The sequence below is a fragment of the Dysidea avara genome, chromosome 12 (assembly GCF_963678975.1).
Source record: "Dysidea avara chromosome 12, odDysAvar1.4, whole genome shotgun sequence".
NCBI lineage: Eukaryota > Metazoa > Porifera > Demospongiae > Dictyoceratida > Dysideidae > Dysidea > Dysidea avara.
The window spans coordinates 8,562,347-8,583,437 of NC_089283.1; the positions used below are offsets into that span (position 1 = coordinate 8,562,347).

General features: G+C 37.4%; 1 protein-coding gene across 2 annotated transcripts; it reads right to left on the bottom strand.

The window, feature by feature from the left end:
• Positions 1 to 947: 947 nt before the first annotated feature.
• LOC136240579 (uncharacterized) lies at positions 948 to 15,044 on the bottom strand. 2 transcript variants are annotated; one of them, XM_066031588.1, is made up of 7 exons: positions 14,554 to 15,044; positions 12,866 to 13,012; positions 12,580 to 12,658; positions 9,228 to 9,256; positions 8,946 to 9,101; positions 2,956 to 3,099; positions 948 to 1,174 (listed from the first exon to the last, which is right to left on the bottom strand). In XM_066031588.1, exons 1-7 carry the CDS (start codon positions 15,025 to 15,027, stop codon positions 1,055 to 1,057), a joined length of 1,149 nt encoding a protein of 382 aa, XP_065887660.1. In that variant the 5' UTR covers positions 15,028 to 15,044; the 3' UTR covers positions 948 to 1,054. The 2 variants fall into 2 exon arrangements, with proteins under 2 accessions (XP_065887660.1, XP_065887661.1); XM_066031589.1 differs by lacking the exon at positions 2,956 to 3,099.
• Positions 15,045 to 21,091: the final 6,047 nt, after the last annotated feature.

The following is a 21,091-nucleotide window of genomic DNA, read 5'->3' on the forward strand; positions in this document are numbered from 1 at the left end:
TGCCTCTGGTGTTTCAGCTGCATATGAAAGTAAATATAGGGCACTGTGTTTGTAACAGGTACATTGGCTGGCTCTTGGCTCAGCTACAGACATGCAGTTTAGACAACTTATCCTACAGTAACTGTCATACCAATTTAATTACCTGTGGTGACTTCATTTCCTTGAGTTATTTTGAGATCAACAGCAACAAGAACATTGTGTACCATAGCTATTCCACAAGTTCAAACTTCTGCTAGTCAAATTGACTTGGTAGAACCAATCACATGTGAATTTCTCAGTTTAACCCATAATAACTTGATCAAAAGCTTTTAACACCAAGTAGAAAATGCTGAAGGATGGGGGGAGGGGGGCAAGAAATCTTATAGGATAAAACGTTTATTCCACTAAGAGAAGAATGAAACTCTAGCACACAAGTAAAAATTCATTTGTATAACTTTTTCAAACCTAGGAGACTAGTAGGAGTTCTAATTTTAAAATTTTTTCTCAGATATCTAACTAGAATGTATACGTCCTTCATTCATCCAGCCAGACCAGCCTGACTTTCACAGCATTTTTGATAGTTACTTAGCAAAGTGCATGCATGCTTTGCAAAGCATGTATTAACCTAGAAAATGAGTCCGCCTATCTGAGATAAAGTTATAATTTGCAAAATTATCTATGACATTGGAGATGTGACTGTTCTATTAGAGTAGTGACTACTCTATTAGAGTGTTGTGCAAAAATTCAAACTCACTCAATTTCTTCATAGTGTAATATAAGCGCATAGTTATACAACTGTTGTCTTCTATTTGGCTTTCTATACTTCAATATGCCTTGTGAATGATTCCCAGTTTGTTTTTTAGTGTTAACTGTATGTAAGTCCAAGAAAAAGACTGGTGGGGACTTAGGCTCCCCTTCAGCCTATGCATGACAAAATTTTAAAATATCAGGAAAATTTGTAGTGATAGTAACGTTGCAACAACAAATCATTATACTGTATATCACACTTACATAGTACAGCATCACAAATAAACATGTTAGTGTAATTGAAATAAATTACAATATACAATACCTATTAACAATTAAAACATTTACGGGGTTGATTTTGAGGTTCGTGGACTTGGCATGGACTTGCAAATGGTAGCACTCTCACACTATTATCAAATCTCGAATTATTCTGTTGTTGGCGCATTATCTGTGTAAATAAATAGCACAATCTCTTGCAAGTGTAATTTCACAAAGTACATACATACTACAAAGGATGTGAGGTTTCCCAAGTTATCCTCTTACAGTAGTTTGGAAGAGCTTGGTTGATAGTACCAGGTTAGCCACTGTGAGTACTGTTATTAGCACACACCTTTGAAGTTTAAAAATGGATAGCCACACCAATACACTACACATGTATTTGCACTAGGCCTACATCAAATATGCCAGCACAATAAAAAGCATAATAAGATGGAGTGCTATGCCAGCATAAAGGGTGGATATTTCAGCTTAATTCCATGAAGACAGATCGATACTCTCTAATAGAGCAGTCAGTGGAAACTGCAAACTGCAACAGAGCACTCAAAATGTATTGGACATAGTTCTTTACATCAATACTGTATCTCTAACAGAAGTCACTTTGTAGCGAAATACTCTAATAGAGCATTCACTGATTAATATGTTCCAAGATAATTGCAAGAAATGTTAACCAAGGAGCATAAAGCAACAAGCATAATGGGAACACTGAATGAGCATAATAAATAAAAATTTGGGAATTTGCTGAAAATATTGTGGGCAAAATTTCGAGCATATTAGTTTTGACTCAGGCCTAGTTTGTACCACAGACATACAACTAGTTTGCTTATGCTTTTCACAAGTAGATTTATAGAGAAATGTTTCAGCCACTGGAAATGCTTTGGTATCACTGGCTAGAGATATGGACACACTTGGACAAATGCCAAACTTTCCACATATAATTCTTCACTTAAGTGGGTCAAACAGTTTATTAGATAGTATATTAAGGCAGGAGATATTGACCAAAATTTCATACATAGTTATGCTTTAACCAGATTTTACAAAATCAATCCAAATCGCACATCAAGCAAAATCAAACTAACACCATCAGTGGATAGCTACACTATCGTACTACTAGTTCTTACCCTCAGTACTACTCAAACTGCTCAAGGCTGGTTTTAATATGTTTTCTGGGTGGTGTGGAGAAATCAAATGGTGGTTTCTGGTCTTGTGAAAGGCTTGACTTGGCAATAATCAGTGGTTACTCATGGATGACCTGATAATGTTGACCAAACATTTTTTTCTGTTGATTTTACTACATATCAGCCACTAAGAAACCACTACACAGATTTTCTACGGAAAAATTTACAAGCAGCTACAAGTATTGGAAGTGATCTGAAAGGTAATATAGATTGTTGCATCTTGTGTGTAAATTTCATATGCGTGTTTGCTATCCTTGGCGAGTTATGCTAACTTGAATTCTTTAAAATCGTTTATCTTGAAACTTCTAATGTGCAATTTAGATCACTTTTCCAAAATCCAATCACATATTATGCTGGTCACCCCCAGGAAATCAAATACAGAAGCTATAACAAGAGTTTGTTGCAGCAAAAAAAATAAGAACTGGAAGATGAAATACAAGACAAACTTTGAAGGCACATGCACATCTCTGAAATGGCTGGGCATATATGTATCACAAATTTGGAATAAAAAGTGTTCCGCCCTGAAAGACAAAATCGGTGTGTTTTCATAATTGATCTACGAATACACAAAAACTGCATTTTCTTGGCTCTTGTATAATACACACTTGTCTGTCACACATTCACACACCACCACACTATCATGTGTCTTGATACAAAGAATTGCATCACTGATAATTACGTGTTCTGTATACATGCATTAAGACTACATACCAGTAGAACAAAGCAATAACTGATATTTAATAATGTAGTGCACCTTAGAACAAAAAAATCTTACCAATTCTATCATCATATAAACAGCCTTCTCCAAATTAAGATTCTTTTTTGCAGATGTATACACCCAATTTTCACCCGACACTCTCCTTGCTAGGGTGTCTATGCTCTGTTTCGCTTTGTCACTAAAATTTCTCACCAAATCATACTGTAACATATAGCACAGTGAGAGTAATTTAAAGTCATGCATGACTACTAAATTATTTTATTAGTAGTAAGCAGAGCTACGGATACTATGAATTGCAAGAGATGATAAATATTGGAGTAATATTTCTAATTCTGGAACATTTTTAGCCGGAAAGATACCAATTTTGTAAAGTGCCAATTTGGGAACTTTTAGCCAGAAGATCTTGCCATCCTCCAAGCCTTGCCGCAATTGGCAAAATGCTTACTCTGCTTATATACCATAGCAAAGGAAATATAATTGTGGGTGTTGGCTTCCGGTGTTGGATTTACTGCTGTATGAATGGGTTAAGAAATCTGCAGCAGTAGTGTTAGAAATTTTCGCTAACAGAGTAAAGAAAGTCATTCCTACTGCATGTATTGAAGGTAGACAAAAAATCAGTGAAGTGTACATACAAATCAGATGTTTGCTATAGATACAATGGACACTCAGTTATCTAAACCGTAATGGTAAAAGTGTTCAGATAAATGATTTGTTTTGGACAACTAAAGCCCATACATTTACAGGTCTCCATTGAAATACTGTAATAGAACATACACTTATACTCAAAATTCTCAAATAGAACACTCATTTTCAATTTCGAATGAACAAGGATTTGGGGTCAAATAGCTGACAGTCTGACTAAATTTACTTAATCCAACAAAAATAACTCTGCAGATCTATGAGTTATTGTCCACCTGTAAATCAAGACACACGGTAGTGTGTCGTGCAGCCCAAGAAGCCGGCATGCAACACCTGTGAGTATATTGACAGGAAGAAAGAAAACGCAATTTTCGCACCTCCGTAGCTCTGTGCTGCCTTGATAAAACAAGACGATTTTTGCTGTGGATACGCCCTCCAACTTCAGCACTCCACATTCCAAATTTGAACGAAATCGCTTCAAGTGTTCCCGAGATATGCGACTACAAAAATTGGCTTAGTTTCTTCATTTTTTTTTTCTTCTCATTTTTCTTCTCTTTTCGCACACTTACAAAAACTGCTATAAAACACAAACGCCACATCCGATCGCCTTGAAATTTTGCACACAGAAGGAGGGTATAAAGGCGCATCTCTGTAACAACTTTGGCTGAAATACGATAAACAGGCAAAGAGTTATGAGCGATTATTCACGAAAAATAACACCAATATGTTGTCACGCCTACAGGGTAAACCGCGTATGGAAAGAAGCTGAAAATCGGTGGGTGAATAGGTTAACTATTGAACCTCAAACCTTTTGTGGTTTGAAAGAAATCGAGCTAAAAACCAGGAAGATACAACGAAAAAACCAACAGTATGTAACAATTATGCAATCGAGATTAGCTAATAAAAAACAACTGCTTGCCACGCCTACCAGATAAACCGCTTGGGGTAATGCTTTGAAAATCGCTGTACAGATGGAGTTATCATCTTAGAAAGGCTCATCAATGGTGTAGAAGAATCAGACTTAAAGCCACAGAGTTATAACACGAAATCCAACTTGGTATAGCAAGTGCAAGATCGAGATGCTCTAATAGAGCAGTCATCCTAATAGAGCAGTCATCCTAATAGAGCAGTCATCCTAATAGAGCAGTCATCCTAATAGAGTAGTAACCCTGAAGAGAATTCAAGAGATCAGCTAGAAACAAGTAAACTGTATAGAGATCAGCTACAAACAAGTCATCCAAAAACAATTCACCCTGTAGAGAGATCAGCTAGAAGAAGTTACCTTGTAGGGAGTTCATACAACTATAGAAAGAGATAGTTCAGCTAGAAGAAATCACCTTGTAGAGTTCAGCTACAAAGAAACCACCATGTAGAGAGTTCAGCTACAAACAAATCGCCCTGTAGAGAGATCAATAATAGAAGTTACCTTGCAGAGAGTTCAGCTACAAAGAAACCAGAGTTCAGCTACAAACAAATCTTCCTGTAGAGAGATTAGCTAGAAGAAGTTACCTTGTAGAGAGTTCAGCTACAAAGAAACCATCATGTAGAGAATTCAGCAGCAAACAAATCACCAGTAGAAAGTTCAGCTAGAAACAAATCTCCCTGTAGAGAGATCAGCTAGAAGAAGTTACCTTGTAGAGAGTTCATTTACAAAGAAACCACCATGTAGAGAATTCAGTTAAAAACTAGTGACCCTGTAGAGACATCAGCTAGAAGAAGTTACCTTGTAGAGAGTTCAGCTACAAAGAAATCATTCTGTAAAGAGCTTAGCTGCAAACAAATCACTTATACAGAATTCAGCTACAAACAAATCACCCTGTAGAAAGATCAACTAGAAGAAGTTACCTTGTAGAGAGTTCATCTACAAAGAAACCATCATGTGGAGAGTTCAGCTGCAAACAAATCACCTGTAGAGAGTTCAGCTACAAACCGATCTCCCTGTAGAGAGATCAGCTAGAAGAAGTTTCCTTGTAGAGAGTTCAGCCACAAACAAATCACCCTGTAGAAAGATCAGCTAGAAGAAGTTACCTTGTAGAGAGTTCAGTTACAAAGAAACCACTATGTAGAGAGTTCAGCCACAAACTAGTGACATTGTAGAGACATCAGCTAGAAGAAGTTACCTTGTAGAGAGTTCAGCTACAAAGAAACCATTCTGTAAAGAGCCCAGCTGCAAACAAATCACCTGTACAGAATTCAGCTACAAACAAATCACCCTGTAGAAAGATCAGCTAGAAGAAGTTACCTTGTAGAGAGTTCAGTTACAAAGAAACCACCATGTAGAGAATACAGCTACAAACTAGTGACCCTGTAGAGACATCAGCTAGAAGAAGTTACCTTGTAGATAGTTCAGCTACAAACAAATCACTCTGTAGAGAGATCAGCTAGAAGAAGTTACCTTGTAGAGAGTTCAGCTACAAAGAAACCATTCTGTAAAGAGCTCAGCTGCAAACAGATCACTTATACAGAATTCAGCTACAAACAAATCACCCTGTAGAGAGATCAACTAGAAGAAGTTACCTTGTAGAGAGTTCATCTACAAAGAAAGCATCATGTGGAGAGTTCAGCTACCTGTAGAGAGTTCAGCTACAAACCAATCTCCCTGTAGAGAGATCAGCTAGAAGAAGTTTCCTTGTAGAGAGTTCAGCCACAAACAAATCACCCTGTAGAAAGATCAGCTAGAAGAAGTTACCTTGTAGAGAGTTCAGTTACAAAGAAACCACCATGTAGAGAGTTCAGCCACAAACTAGTGACCTTGTAAAGACATCAGCAAGAAGAAGTTACCTTGTAGAGAGTTCAGCTACAAAGAAACCATTCTGTAAAGAGCCCAGCTGCAAACAAATCACCTGTACAGAATTCAGCTACACACAAATCACCCTGTAGAAAGATTAGCTAGAAGAAGTTACCTTGTAGAGAGTTCAGTTACAAAGAAACCAAAATGTAGAGAATTCAGCTACAAACTAGTGACCCTGTAGAGACATCAGCTAGAAGAAGTTACCTTGTAGATAGTTCAGCTACAAACAAATCACCCTGTAGAGAGATCAGCTAGAAGAAGTTACCTTGTAGAGAGTTCAGTTACAAAGAAACCACCATGTAGAGAATTCAGCTACAAACTAGTGACCCTGTAGAGACATCAGCTAGAAGAAGTTACCTTGTAGAGAGTTCAGCTACAAAGAAACCATTCTATAAAGAGCTCAGCTGCAAACAAATCACCTATACAGAATTCAGCTACAAACAAATCACCCTGTAGAGAGATCAGCTAGAAGAAGTCACCTTGTAGAGAGTTCAGCTACAAAGAAACCACCATGTAGAGAGTTCAGCTGCAAACAAATCATCCTGTAAAAAAATCAGCTACAAACAAATCACCCTGTAGAAAGATCAGCTAGAAGAGGTCACCTTGTAGAGAGTTCAGCTACAAAGAAACCACCATGTAGGGAGTTCAGCTAGAAGAAGTTACCTTGTAGAGAGTTCAGCTACAAAGAAACCATCATGAAGAGAGCTCAGCTGCAAACAAATCTCCCTGTAGAGAGTTCAGTTAGAAAAAGTTACCTTGTAGAGAGTTTAGCTACAAAGAAACCATTCTGTAAAGAGCTCAGCTGCAAATGAATCACCTGTACAGAATTCAGCTACACTACAAACAAATGACCCTGTAGACAGATCAGCTAGAAGAAATTACCTTGTAGAGAGTTCAGCTACAAAGAAACCACCATGTAGAGAGTTCAGCTGCAAAGAAATCACCCTGTATAAAATTCTGCCACAAACAAATTGCCCTGTAGAAAGATCAGTTAGAAGAAGTTATCTTGTAGAGAGTTCAGCTACAAAGAAACCACCATGTAGAGAGTTCAGCTAGAAGAAATTACCTTGTAGAGAGTTCAGCTACAAAGAAACCATCATCTAGATAGTTCAGCTGCAAACAAATCACCTGTAGAGAGTTCAGCTACAAACAAATCTCCCTGTAGAGAGATCAGTTAGAAGAAGTTACCTTGTAGATAGTTCAGCTACAAAGAAACCATTCTGTAAAGAGCTCAGCAGCAAACAAATCACCTGTACATAATTCAGCTACAAACAAATCACCCTGTAGAGAGATCAGCTAGAAGAAGTTACCTTGTAGAGTGTTCAGTTACAAAGAAACCACCATGGAGAGCTCTGTAATAAATATATGTATTATATATATATAATTTGTACATTTACTGATAAAATCAGAAATATTTAAGGTACATCTGCTTCATCTTTTCTTCTTCCTGTGGTAAAGAAAAAAATATAGGTTAAAAAAGTCCCAAAGCTGGCCATAGGCCGGCTTTGGGGTATACAAATACAAAAAGAAGTGAAATCTAATCCAAAACAGCCAAACTGTAAAAAAAGTGTGCAGCCCTCAAAAAGGCTATGGTGAAAAAAGATGTGAAATCCAAGGTGGCGGCCAAGAAATGGCTGTGATGGTAGGTTAATGGTAAAAATTTTAATAACGACAATTCAGGTGAATTTTGGTGCTGCTTACAGTTTGGCTGTTTTGGATTAGATATGTATTACATGATTGTATAAAATGTACATCTACTGATAAAATCAGAAATATTTAAAGTATTTAACATTTGTTTCATCTTTTTCTTCTTCCTGTGGTAAAGAAAAAAAAAGATAGGTTAAAAAAACCTCAAAGCCGGCATACAAATACAAAAAGAAGTGAAATCTAATCCAAAACAGCCAAGCTGTAAAAAAAAGAGTGCGGCCCTGAGAAAGGCTATGGTGAAAAAAGATGTGAAATCCAAGGTGGCGGCCAAGAAATGGCTGTGATGGTAGGTTAATGGTAAAAATTTTAATAACGACAATTCAGGTGAATTTTGTGCCAAGACCAAGCGGCACCAAAATTCACCTGAATTGTTGTTATTAACATTTTTACCATTAACCTACCATCACAGCCATTTCTTGGCCGCCACCTTGGATTTCGCATCTTTTTTCACCATAGCCTTTCTCAGGGCCGCACTCTTTTTTTACAGCTTGGCTGTTTTGGATTAGATTATCATTACATTAACTTCTGTTACACTGGGCTTGTGAAAAGCAAACCAGACTATCAAGCCCTAGCTGATTTTGATTGTGAAATTTGGTACTTTAGTCTGTAGCCTTGTGTTCTTGGGGAAAAATCAAATCTGCTGTCAAGGGTTACAATACCAGTTTTCCCACATTTTTGTTATCAAGATACTTAGTAACTGAGTGATAGACTATTCTACTGATTGTTCTATCAGAGTAAGTGACTGCTCTATTAGAGTATCTTGATCTAGAATGTATTTTTGTGCCATTCTGATTTAGTAACCATAACACTTAATTTGGAATATGTACTTTGTAGCATATACACATAAACAAAAATAACACACCGAGTAACATCAATGTACATTCTCTGACATTACATGCTCAATCAATACCTTTGCTCCAACTAAAAGACAAATTGGGTTATCATTTACTTCTTTTAAACGATCAAAAGAACGTTTTGCCCGATCAATGCTCAATGTACAGTCATCATTATATATTTGATCCAAGTCAACAAAAATCATAGCACCACTTGAATTTCGATAGTATACCTGATCCAGTAAGTGTTCCATTTGTAGTCAATGTGTGGTTATCATAAAACACAAAAATACAGCAAATAAATTACAGGTACACTTATGTATACACAATATTGTTAAATCGACCACAAAATGTTTTACCTTGACCATAGAATCAAACCTTTCTTGCCCTGTACAAAAGTATAAAAATTTTATAATTTAGGCACAAACGCAACAATACAATTTAATTATTAACAGCTTTGGTATTGACTGAAGAAACTGGTAACTTGTTTGTAAATATAGTTGTGTCCGCCTATATCACAGCCTGATGATGTAAGAAAAAGGGGTCTACATGATTCGTAAGGCTTTGCAATTTACTTTGCCATCATCAAATAATAATAAATATCCACTGACCACTGTATATCAACTGGTATACTTTAGAAAAGGTCTCCGGCTACATGTATGTAGCTGCATCAGCATAAATGGCCATTTTGACAAAGTGTTGACCGTCTTAATGTCGTTAAACTATTGCTATTAGGGATAACGAGTACAAATGTAACACATTACATGACAGAGTAACAAGTAATGGATATTACATCTGGAAATTGTAATGCATTCTTTTTACTTCTTTTTAATGCGTTTTGTATCCAGCACATTTGGTCGCATTTTGAGTAAACGACACTCGAGACAGCATAGCAGGCATGAACAGATGTGATAGTGTTTGCAAGTGTCCTTGAAGCCAAGATGCTACAACAAAGCACCTGAAATGCACCAGAGAGAAATGAGTGCCCTATTTGTGTCACACAAGCACTTGTGGCTGGTTGTATGTATATAGGCTGGGAGTTGTATTTGGTAGTTTGGACTTAACTTTATAGCTTGTAATGAACAAACGTAATATGCAATATTATTACTAGTTACTGCCCCCAGAGTAATATGTAATACAGTATGTAACTTGCTACTTTTTTCTGGGAGTAATAAGTAACTGTAGTATGTTATGATACTCAGAATAATGAGTTATATGTAATATATAGTATATTAAAAATTATAAATTTAAAAATGAAGTAGGAATCCAAGCGATAAAAAGTAGTGAAACAAGATATGAACAATGGTAGCTATTCAGTATAGCTCAGTGGGAAATCCCTACTTTGGCATGGCATAACAATTATTTTGTGTTCAATGCCAAAGTAGGATTTCCCACTGAGCTATACTGTAATAGCTACCATTGTTCATCTCTTGTTTCACTACTTTTTATCGCTTGGATCCCCACTTCACTTTTAAATTTATAATTTTTAATATACTATTTTGTTTAGTTTTCTGATAAAACTACAACTAGCTATAAACAGGTGACTGTTCTATTAGGGTGACTGCTGTATTAGAGTATCTCGAGTCAGCCTGGAAAGATGTGTGCTTTCCCAAAAAAGGGATGTGGTCATTGTGGTTTCAATTGATTCATATAGTATTAGATAAGAGAATCTCGAATCCAAGCTTGAATCAGCCTACCAACTTGAAGGTGTGTGGTCACAAATACAGCTAGCGTAAAAGGGGCATGGTCATCGTGGTCTCGATCGATAGATCAATAATACGTAGAATAAAGAATGGGTGTGATGTTGTGACCTATTGTGTAGTACTGGTACTTCCGTACAGTAGCATAGTCTAAGCACCTTAAATAATTTAGTGTCGCATCTATTATGCTGCTTAAAGAAAGTGTTATATGGAAAATTAACACCTCGATATGGTTTCGTTGGATGAAGAAGAAGACAAGCAGCCTGACTGAAGATAAAAGAAAAGACAAGGCACACAGGGCGTACACTCATCAGAACCCCAAAAGGCACATCCCACCGGTGAGTTTGTTGTTGTGGCATAAAATGGTGACCATGTGCTGCTTTGTTTGGGCTCTAGGCTTGCGACTGTGGTGAGTGAGTGAGTGAGTGGGTGAGTGAGTGAATGGGTGAGTGAGTGAGTGGGTGAGTGAGTGAGTGAGTGGGTGAGTGAGTGAGTGGGTGAGTGAGTGAGTGGGTGAGTGAGTGAGTGGGTGAGTGAGTGAGTGAGTGAGTGAGTGAGTGAGTGAGTGAGTGAGTGAGTGAGTGAGTGAGTGAGTGAGTGAGTGAGTGAGTGAGTGAGTGAGTGAGTGAGTGAGTGAGTGAGTGAGTGAGTGAGTGAGTGAGTGAGTGAGTGAGTGAGTGAGGCAGTGAGACGAAATTCGAGTTTTGACAATTTTTTTTAAATTCTATATCCGGCCGCCAGTAAGCATTTTCTTGTTTTTAATGCTACATTTGATGCTAGATGGACTAATATTATTCCGTAAAGGTGATTTTCGTCGCATAAGAAGTTTCTAAGATAGTTTTTAAAAGGCAATATTTTTGGTGGCGTGTGTCATTTTGGGGGATTCCTACTTAAACAGTACTACCGTACTGTTTGATTACATTATTAGAGTAAAGATCCCAACTATGGCTATTGCATGCGTACATAAAACCACTTTATCCATGGTGCATGTTGTGTTACATATGTTGCCTTTTCATTATTAACCTGATTAAAGACACAAGACATCAATTAATAGGAAATTAATGCCTTGAATTCACATTTAAATGTTACTTCATAATCAAGCCTTCTAATGTTAAGAACAGTGCATTAAAAAGAGAACAGCCATGTAAAAGCCATCATGTCAACAAAGCAGTATAGTTGATACCCACACAAAAAAAATGCAAAAACATGGAGAAGCAATTACTTTTTAAGATGAAGTTATTGTTCACTTATGAAGTATTTTGACTGCTCTATTAGGGTATTTGAGCTTTGAGTATTCTATTACAGTATGTTAATCTTTTTCATGGTTTTCAGCCCCATTCCAAGAAGAATTTCGGCAAGATATCATCAGGTTACCACCCCACCTTTCCACCAACTATGTCTCACATACAGAGTTTTGTAATGATTTAAATACTTCTATAATTACACCTGTGCATTATAATCACATGATTCCTGCACAGTACACAATATCAATACAGTACAGTTGTACTGTATATTATGGATTATGGAGGTTTGGGTTTTTCTGGCCAAAAGTATCATACACTTTTTTGTTTACTTTCATAATTTATGACTGGTAAACCAACGCATATACCACATCAAAAGAAAGAATGGTACGCTGCTGTACTTGGTGCAAAGGACACATCTCAGACCAAAGCAATGTCAAACAGTGAAGAAATCAAGTCTGTAGCATTAACCATTGTCAAGTTATGCTTGGCTGAAGGTACGCGTTAGATGGTTAGTCAGAAATTCAAAATTTTTAAAATTCCATAGAAACTTGTTGGAAGGATTTGTGGTTGCTCTGAAAGCATTTTTGAGCTTGGTTATGCCTAACCAATTACGCCAAGCCGATATGAAGAAAACGTAAGGCTGGTCATTGAATGATATCCATGAGCAAGAAAATCCAAACCTCCATGCATGATCCCCACTATAAAGTATTATCGTACTGTATGAATAAAAAACACTTTATAGTACATTAACACATTTACATATATACCTGCTGTATCCAGAAAAGTAACTTGAATGGGTACATCATTGTAAAAGTAATATACTGTTGGGATATGCTGACAGCCTACCTATGAAATACTATGTTAAAGAAATTAAGACTCAAAATTCCTTTTACAAATCCATGTATGTCCTTCTTGCAGGATTCAGTGCTTTATGGACCTTTATCTCCCAAATTTTCAGTTATACAGTTTACGAATTAAAGTAATTCCACAGTAAAAGTTGTAAATGGAAAACCCTACACAGTTTGTGTTACAATATACACAATACAAAGATACAGTTGGTAGTGATGTTTGAAAACCTTTCCCATTGTAGCATGATAGGAAACATGATTTTCCAGCCCCAGATCCTCCAGCTGTAATTATCTTTAGATCTATGGCTGCAGAATGCTTGTGAAGAACCTTTTCAATTCTACCTATATCAAGCTAACACACATATACACTGTTAAAACATACATATACCACTTTAGCGTGAGCGTTCAAAGGCACCACTTAAAGTTTAACTCACATATTACCCGGGAAATCATGGGAATGCAGTTTGCACATGGCTTTGATTCCCAGTTCAATGATATGATCAGTGTTGGGAGTAACGCGTTATATAATAATGCATTATGTAATATTATTACTTTTGTGGTAACTAAGTAATATAACAAAATACACTATAAAAATGGGTAATATAACTCAAGTTACTTTACTTACAAATGTAACGCGTTACCTAAGTAATATAGTTACTGTAACAAGTCTAATATTACGTAATATTATTACTACAAGTAACGAAGTTACTAATCTTGTTAGTTATCCTCTGAGTAACACCTAACCACAACAAAGTAACGAAGCCTACTGAATGAAGTTTATTCACCAGCTTCTTACTTATAACCAAGATTTGCACATTGTCCAACAACGCAATCATGTCACGTGATAAAGTGGTAGTTTCACACGTGACAGCTTAAGGCTCCACAAAGTAATATAATATGTAATATTATTACAGTTACTTTATTTTATGAGTAATATGTAACTGTAACTAAATAGTTCAGTTGCAAGTAATATGTAATATGTATAACTAGTTACTTTTACAAAGTAACTTTCCCAACACTGGATATGATACGCTTTGACTCATTATATTAAGCGAAACAGAATATTTAATTGTGGGTTCAGGTTTACAGGCTCAGTGTAGTTGCTAAGTTTCGATTAGTTGACAGTTAATAAATGACGAATAATCAGTAAAAAATTGTTTGGGTGATGCATGGATGCATATTTCCAGTCGTTGAGCAGACCACAGAACAACTAGGGAGTAACTTATAATCCTGACTTCTAAACTTAATGTATTAACTTACTTACTGTCCCAATAGCAAAGTTAGTAGGTTTAATGTAGTATAAGAGTTTTTAGATCTACTGTACTTTAAAATTTGATTTAGTCCGGGGATAAATTTGGAGCCCCTCAGCAGCCTGCTTTCCACCACCTATAATTGTATCTATATCTGAACAATCAGTACTTGAGACAAGTCTTTTAGAATCCACCTCAGATTTCACACCCCATTATGAAATACACACTCATGGTACAATTGATTCCACTTTTGCATCCTAAACTTGAGTTGTATAGGTCTTAAATATACAAGTTCCAAGCCGTACATAATAGAAGGAAGTCAATAAAGGTTGGTAAACAGATGCACGTCCTTGGACATCCGGTATACTGGATGTCTGAAGACGTGCATCATGAACCCATCTTTTACCAACCATTATTGACTACATGTACACATACCAGGTAATAATTAATTGATTTTAATAGGTAATAACTGATTTAAATGACTGACTCTTTCTCAGTTAACGTTTCTAATTATTGTAGTAATGTACATGTATGATTTTTTTTTCCTGAGCACATCAGCAGTGCTGGCTGCTCAGTAATAATAATAAATAAATAAATAAATCCCTTGCCAATGTAAGTACATCAAATCATGTGAGACACTTACTAATGAAAATGTGGGAGAAAACTGCCTCTGCCGCACTACTTGTGAAGCAGTCATTGATGCCCCTATCCATTTTCGTCCAGGGTTTGGTTGAAACTTAGTGGAAGATCTCCATGTATTTGTTGATGATGTGGTTAAATCCATTCGGATTTGCATCATTTTGTTAACGATGCTACCATGGCTACATTTCTGGTTGCTAGTGTTACTCAGCGAGGTTTGAATGGCATCAACCCATTTAACGAACTCTTCGTCCTCCTCAGCAGCGATAAGATTGAGTACTGTTCGGATCTCGGGGGTCTCCCCGCCTCTTAGAATGCAGACTTTTGATAACTGTAAACGCTTTATCTTGCACTGGCAGTTGAACTCTTTATACAGTATGTCTAAATCAGTCTTACTCACTAACTCTTCAAAACATTCTTCAAACATTCTTCGCGTTATCTTGGTTTCATCGTCCTTGACTCTGTTGACTCTCGCCATGATCCTGATTTTTTAAAAATCCCCAATGACGTAACTTATTTATATACAGGAGATTTCCAGGAATTACGCCTGAAACCCACTTACATACACATGTCCTTATAAGGTTGTCAGGTTTCCTGTTTCAGAGGTAGATGGGAATTTCCTTCATTGCAATAGCTACGTGTATACGTAGCTAAAGTCTACAGCCAGTAGCTACTGGGCTGAATCATATTTTAGATAATCTATGGCTGAATTTTCTTCACATTTTAAAGGTAAATTAAAGGTAAGTTACCAGCCAGATAATTATTTAACCAGTTAGTTAGTCCACCACAGGATGTGGCAGTGTGATTTCCTACAAGGGGTTCGGGTGTTATATCAGAAAAATCCCTCACAGCCATGGTATATATAACTATTACATAGCTAAGACCCACATGAATGGTACACAGTATAACTTACTGTGCACACACTGCGTACATAATCACATGCTTAATGTTATTACAGTAGTATGGCTGTGTGTGTGTGTGTGTGTGTGTGTGTGTGTGTGTGTGTGTGTGTGTGTGTGTGTGTGTGTGTGTGTGTGTGTGTGTGTGTGTGTGTGTGTGTGTGTGTGTGTGTGTGTGTGTGTGTGTGTGTGTGTGTGTGTGTGTGTGTGTGTGTGTGTGTGTGTGTGTGTGTGTGTGTGTGTGTGTGTGTGTGTGTGTGTGTGTGTGTGTGTGTGTGTGTGTGTGTGTGTGTGTGTGTGTGTGTGTGTGTGTGTGTGTGTGTGTGTGTGTGTGTGTGTGTGTGTGTGTGTGTGTGTGTGTGTGTGTGTGTGTGTGTGTGTGTGTGTGTGTGTGTGTGTGTGTGTGTGTGTGTGTGTGTGTGTGTGTGTGTGTGTGTGTGTGTGTGTGTGTGTGTGTGTGTGTGTGTGTGTGTGTGTGTGTGTGTGTGTGTGTGTGTGTGTGTGTGTGTGTGTGTGTGTGTGTGTGTGTGTGTGTGTGTGTGTGTGTGTGTGTGTGTGTGTGTGTGTGTGTGTGTGTGTGTGTGTGTGTGTGTGTGTGTGTGTGTGTGTGTGTGTGTGTGTGTGTGTGTGTGTGTGTGTGTGTGTGTGTGTGTGTGTGTGTGTGTGTGTGTGTGTGTGTGTGTGTGTGTGTGTGTGTGTGTGTGTGTGTGTGTGTGTGTGTGTGTGTGTGTGTGTGTGTGTGTGTGTGTGTGTGTGTGTGTGTGTGTGTGTGTGTGTGTGTGTGTGTGTGTGTGTGTGTGTGTGTGTGTGTGTGTGTGTGTGTGTGTGTGTGTGTGTGTGTGTGTGTGTGTGTGTGTGTGTGTGTGTGTGTGTGTGTGTGTGTGTGTGTGTGTGTGTGTGTGTGTGTGTGTGTGTGTGTGTGTGTGTGTGTGTGTGTGTGTGTGTGTGTGTGTGTGTGTGTGTGTGTGTGTGTGTGTGTGTGTGTGTGTGTGTGTGTGTGTGTGTGTGTGTGTGTGTGTGTGTGTGTGTGTGTGTGTGTGTGTGTGTGTGTGTGTGTGTGTGTGTGTGTGTGTGTGTGTGTGTGTGTGTGTGTGTGTGTGTGTGTGTGTGTGTGTGTGTGTGTGTGTGTGTGTGTGTGTGTGTGTGTGTGTGTGTGTGTGTGTGTGTGTGTGTGTGTGTGTGTGTGTGTGTGTGTGTGTGTGTGTGTGTGTGTGTGTGTGTGTGTGTGTGTGTGTGTGTGTGTGTGTGTGTGTGTGTGTGTGTGTGTGTGTGTGTGTGTGTGTGTGTGTGTGTGTGTGTGTGTGTGTGTGTGTGTGTGTGTGTGTGTGTGTGTGTGTGTGTGTGTGTGTGTGTGTGTGTGTGTGTGTGTGTGTGTGTGTGTGTGTGTGTGTGTGCATGGGTGGAGAGCCTCCAGGCAATTGCATAGCTAGATAATGTATAGAGCACAATTCAAAAATGCCATAGCCAGGGGCTTCAGAGTAAAAGTGAAAGTGGTAAGGCTCAGTATGGAGGCATACCCTCTCCCCAGAAAATTTTGTAAATGCACATTTGAGATGTTATTTGCATGGAGAAACAAGTTTAGGCTGTAGCACTGTGTGCAAGGTGCTAGATAGCTACTGTACCTGGCAAGTGTTTAATTACGTAACTGCATGTACACTGCCAAAAAGCACCTATATAAAATATTGTTTAACTCCTAAAAATTTATTATTTGAGTTTATCAATTAAGAGGTACAAAGAGAAACAAAGCCAAAACTAAGTATAACAGTAATTATTTTTAGAGGCACTTAACATGAACAAAGTCAGTTCTGAGTGAAAGACAGTTACATAGGTGTCAATTATTGTCATTAATTAAATGCTATAAGTATTGCATGTTCAGGTTTTGGCTTCATCAAGTTTGAAAGCTTTTTATTTCCAGCCAAAAAGTGGTGAGGCTCTGGCCTTACTGGTCACACCTACTCTGATTCCCCCTTGGCCATAGCTATACATTATTCGTAAGTGTGAATGTCAGTCCCAGCAAACGTCTGAGGTAACGGTCAAGCTGTACAAAAGGCTACAGTGGCACTGTAATTGCATTATTCAGGATTATAAACTAAAAGTTATGGTTATTGGTCAAAACTATGTATAGCTGCAATGGTGTTAAATAGCTTTATTAATACAATAAGTGAGTGATGGGATCTATGCCAAAGTAGTTAAAGTTAAATCAAAACTGGTAACCAAGAAATCGCTGCAATAATTTTACATGTGCTTTATTCAAAGTCCAACAATTGTTTACGGGTGGAAAGTCAAGCTGGCATCAAAAAAAATTACAGCTGATTTTTTGCCAAAAACCATTTATTTGATCTATATGTAATTTACCTAATCACTAAACATATATAAAAGTAGTAGTGAACCTGTCTATTCTGGTCACTTTTGGGTCAAAATTTCCTGAGGAGGTGCATTGACATAGCTGCACTAAACGGGTAATTTTGTACATGCACAAACGGTACAATTAGAAATACTGTTACAATGGTCAGTTTAGCTAATATACAGTGATCTGATTAGACAGGTTAGGTTTCATTGTATAGTTCAATAGCAAAAGTATTTCCCAAACACAAAATACCTACATTAAAGCAACCAAGAACTGGGATGGACGGAATCAAATAAATCTTGGCGTATGATTTTGTCTCATGCATGTATGATAGGCTGTCTTTGTGCCAATATTGAAACGAGTGGGTTAACATTTTAATTTCTCTCATAATTTGAGATGTAATGACCCAAAAAATAGCTACTAGAATCCTGAGTTAATATCCCAGTTTTCCCACTGCACATGTACAATCATGCTGGTGGAGATTCATTATAGAATGGAGAAGTATCATTATGTAGCATAAAATAAACTATAGACCATGTTGCAAGGTTCAGCCAAAAAACCATAAATTTGCAGCACAGAGAAAGGTGAAAAGTCCAAAGATTCCAACCTGAACTCAGAAGTGAATTAGCAATCACGTTGTGCTTAATATGCCATTGAGAATGTGACTGATACAATGTCTGTTTATAGAGAGATTACTTTAAGGATTGTCCCAATCTACTGCATAGCTAGTTATAATAAATTTTGAAATTTCAAATAAACCTTGGTTTGAAATCAGGAATCTTGCAAAAATTTGGTGAGATTCAGAATCTTACACATGATTTTTGGGTGGTGTCAGACCCCCAACATGTGCCAATACTCACAACTGAAGTTTGTAACAGAATACAGAATCAGCACACATGCAATATGTAAATGAATTTGTAAACCAGGTGTTCTTATTGTATCTGTTAGCTACTAATCCATAATACACATACATACATGCATCATGGCATGCATGCTATTGCCATCATGACATGCTATCACCAAGAGTACATAATGGGGACCCCATGTCAACAAAGAAAAACATTCGCAAGAAAGTCAAACATCGTTAATGACTTGAAATAAAAAGACTGCGATACTTGCAATGTATGCAATCAGTGGATGCTTTAAATGCATAAAATTAATGTGGCTGGATTTCCAAAAAAAGGGTCCTTCCACACAACCAATTGCTGTGCATGAATTTGAGAGACCATCACTATTATTTGTTTCAATGTATCATACGTAGCTACATATGTGAAAGTTTCTTCATTCAGTGTTCTATGTTGGGGCTCACAGCTCACCCACATTTCATTCAATAGCTAATTTTGGTTGTTAAAATTGATGTATGTGGAAGACCCCTTTTGCACCAAACAGTTATAAGTTCAGGTGAAGATCAGAACACATACATTTGCACTGTATTGTGAGTGCTTTGTGACATCTCACTTCCTAGCAAGTAATAGCTGTTTGCACTTACATTTGACAATCTACAATATAGCTGTCAACTTCTTTAAGTCCATGCATAAAACTTACTAACTTATACTATCTTTAGCACCAATCATGGTCAAACGCTAGCCTATATCTTAGTATATTTGTTGTATCTTAATACTGTAACTGATAAATTGTTTAGTGCACTTCATGCACTTTATCTAGAGAAAATGTTTGCACTGCATTTAGCATTTTGCTAAAGCAACCAAAGTGTAATTAGCTGCATAGCAACCATGCTAATTTTACAAAATAGTTTATGTGAGTTTAATTTTTACCCAAAATTGATTTAACAACTGATCTGAAGTATTACAATTGATGTCAGAAAAAAAACTGAATAGCTAATCACCTGGTCCCATAAACTCCTGAAGACATACCATATAGTTATGTGTATCATCATCACTTGCCCTCTCCGGCCTCTTGACTGTCTTTAGTTACAAACTAACTTATTTGTTTAGCTAAACTCTCTATATAGGGTGACTTCTTTGTAGCTGAATTCTCTATAGGGTGACTTGTTTGTAGCTGAATTCTCTATAGGGCGATGTGTTGTAGAAGTATTATAGTTTTCTGATGGAGATTTCTGGTAAGTCTATGCATGAGCTAAAACAGAGATATTTACAATGGTCACCTTGTTTATAACACTTTTTACTGTAATGATCCCTACTAGCTTGTAATGGTCCTATTTTCAGTTAGTGACTAGCTATGTAGCTACACCAGGGGCAGATCCAGGGGGGGGGGGGGTGAAGCCCCCACCTCCCCCCCTTCACTTTTAGGCTTTACTTGATCAATATGCTGAGAAATTTTGTCTTAGCATAATTATATGATCGCTAATAATACAATTACTCATAAACCCACCTTATAAACATCTTTTAAAGGTATTATCAGTGAATTTATGTTAAAGTTTATGCTGGATCAGCATTGTAGGTGTACAAGATTGAGATACTATAATAGAAGTCACCTAACTACTCTAATAGAACATTCACTTCTGTTATGGAATTTTTCCAAATCTGCCTGCACCTATAAATACAATGAATTGGTCTGTTTAAAAGGCTTGATTTATCTACTTGTGTAGTTATTATGTATGGCAATACTTAATTCAGGTACACAATTTCTATTGAAAATGCTCTCAGATTCTATCTCGTATCATTCAAATTTCAAACTTTCCAGATTATTATTCTAACATGCACCTATTGTTGTGCAATTGTGAGAGGGTGCATCATGTGCTTGACTGTCTGAACCTACCCAAACTTTTCCCATATCAAAATACTTCAGAGAGTCATACCTATAATCTAAAGGCAGTATATAAAATATCTACAGGCGCAGAAATATGAATTTTATGTGGAAATGTCTCAAATTTGCAATATTTTAGCATCTTTTTCAAAAATTTCCTAGGGGGCATGCCCCCAGACCCCCTAGTTCCAGCATGCAAAAGCATGCTGGGATGTGTGCTCCACACACCTCCACCCAAGAGATTAGTACCTTGAGTTAGCCCCTCCTTTTATAAATCCTAGATCCACCCCTGCTACACTTACAGTATTTGTATTCATGTACATACGTTTTGTGGAAAGTGCAAACCATTCTGGTCTCTACATGCTCATGTAGAAGATACGTAGCTACTCTCACACTACCCTCTTTTCACATAGTTTTCACAAAATGTAGCAGCTATTAAAAAGTAGTAACCAGAAACGACCTATAGAAATAAGGTCACCAGTCTGGAGCTATAGGACCATCAGTATACGCTTTACCTTGTTATTCTCCTTATTTTCCTTACCGTGTGATTGTACAGTGTTGTAAAGTTA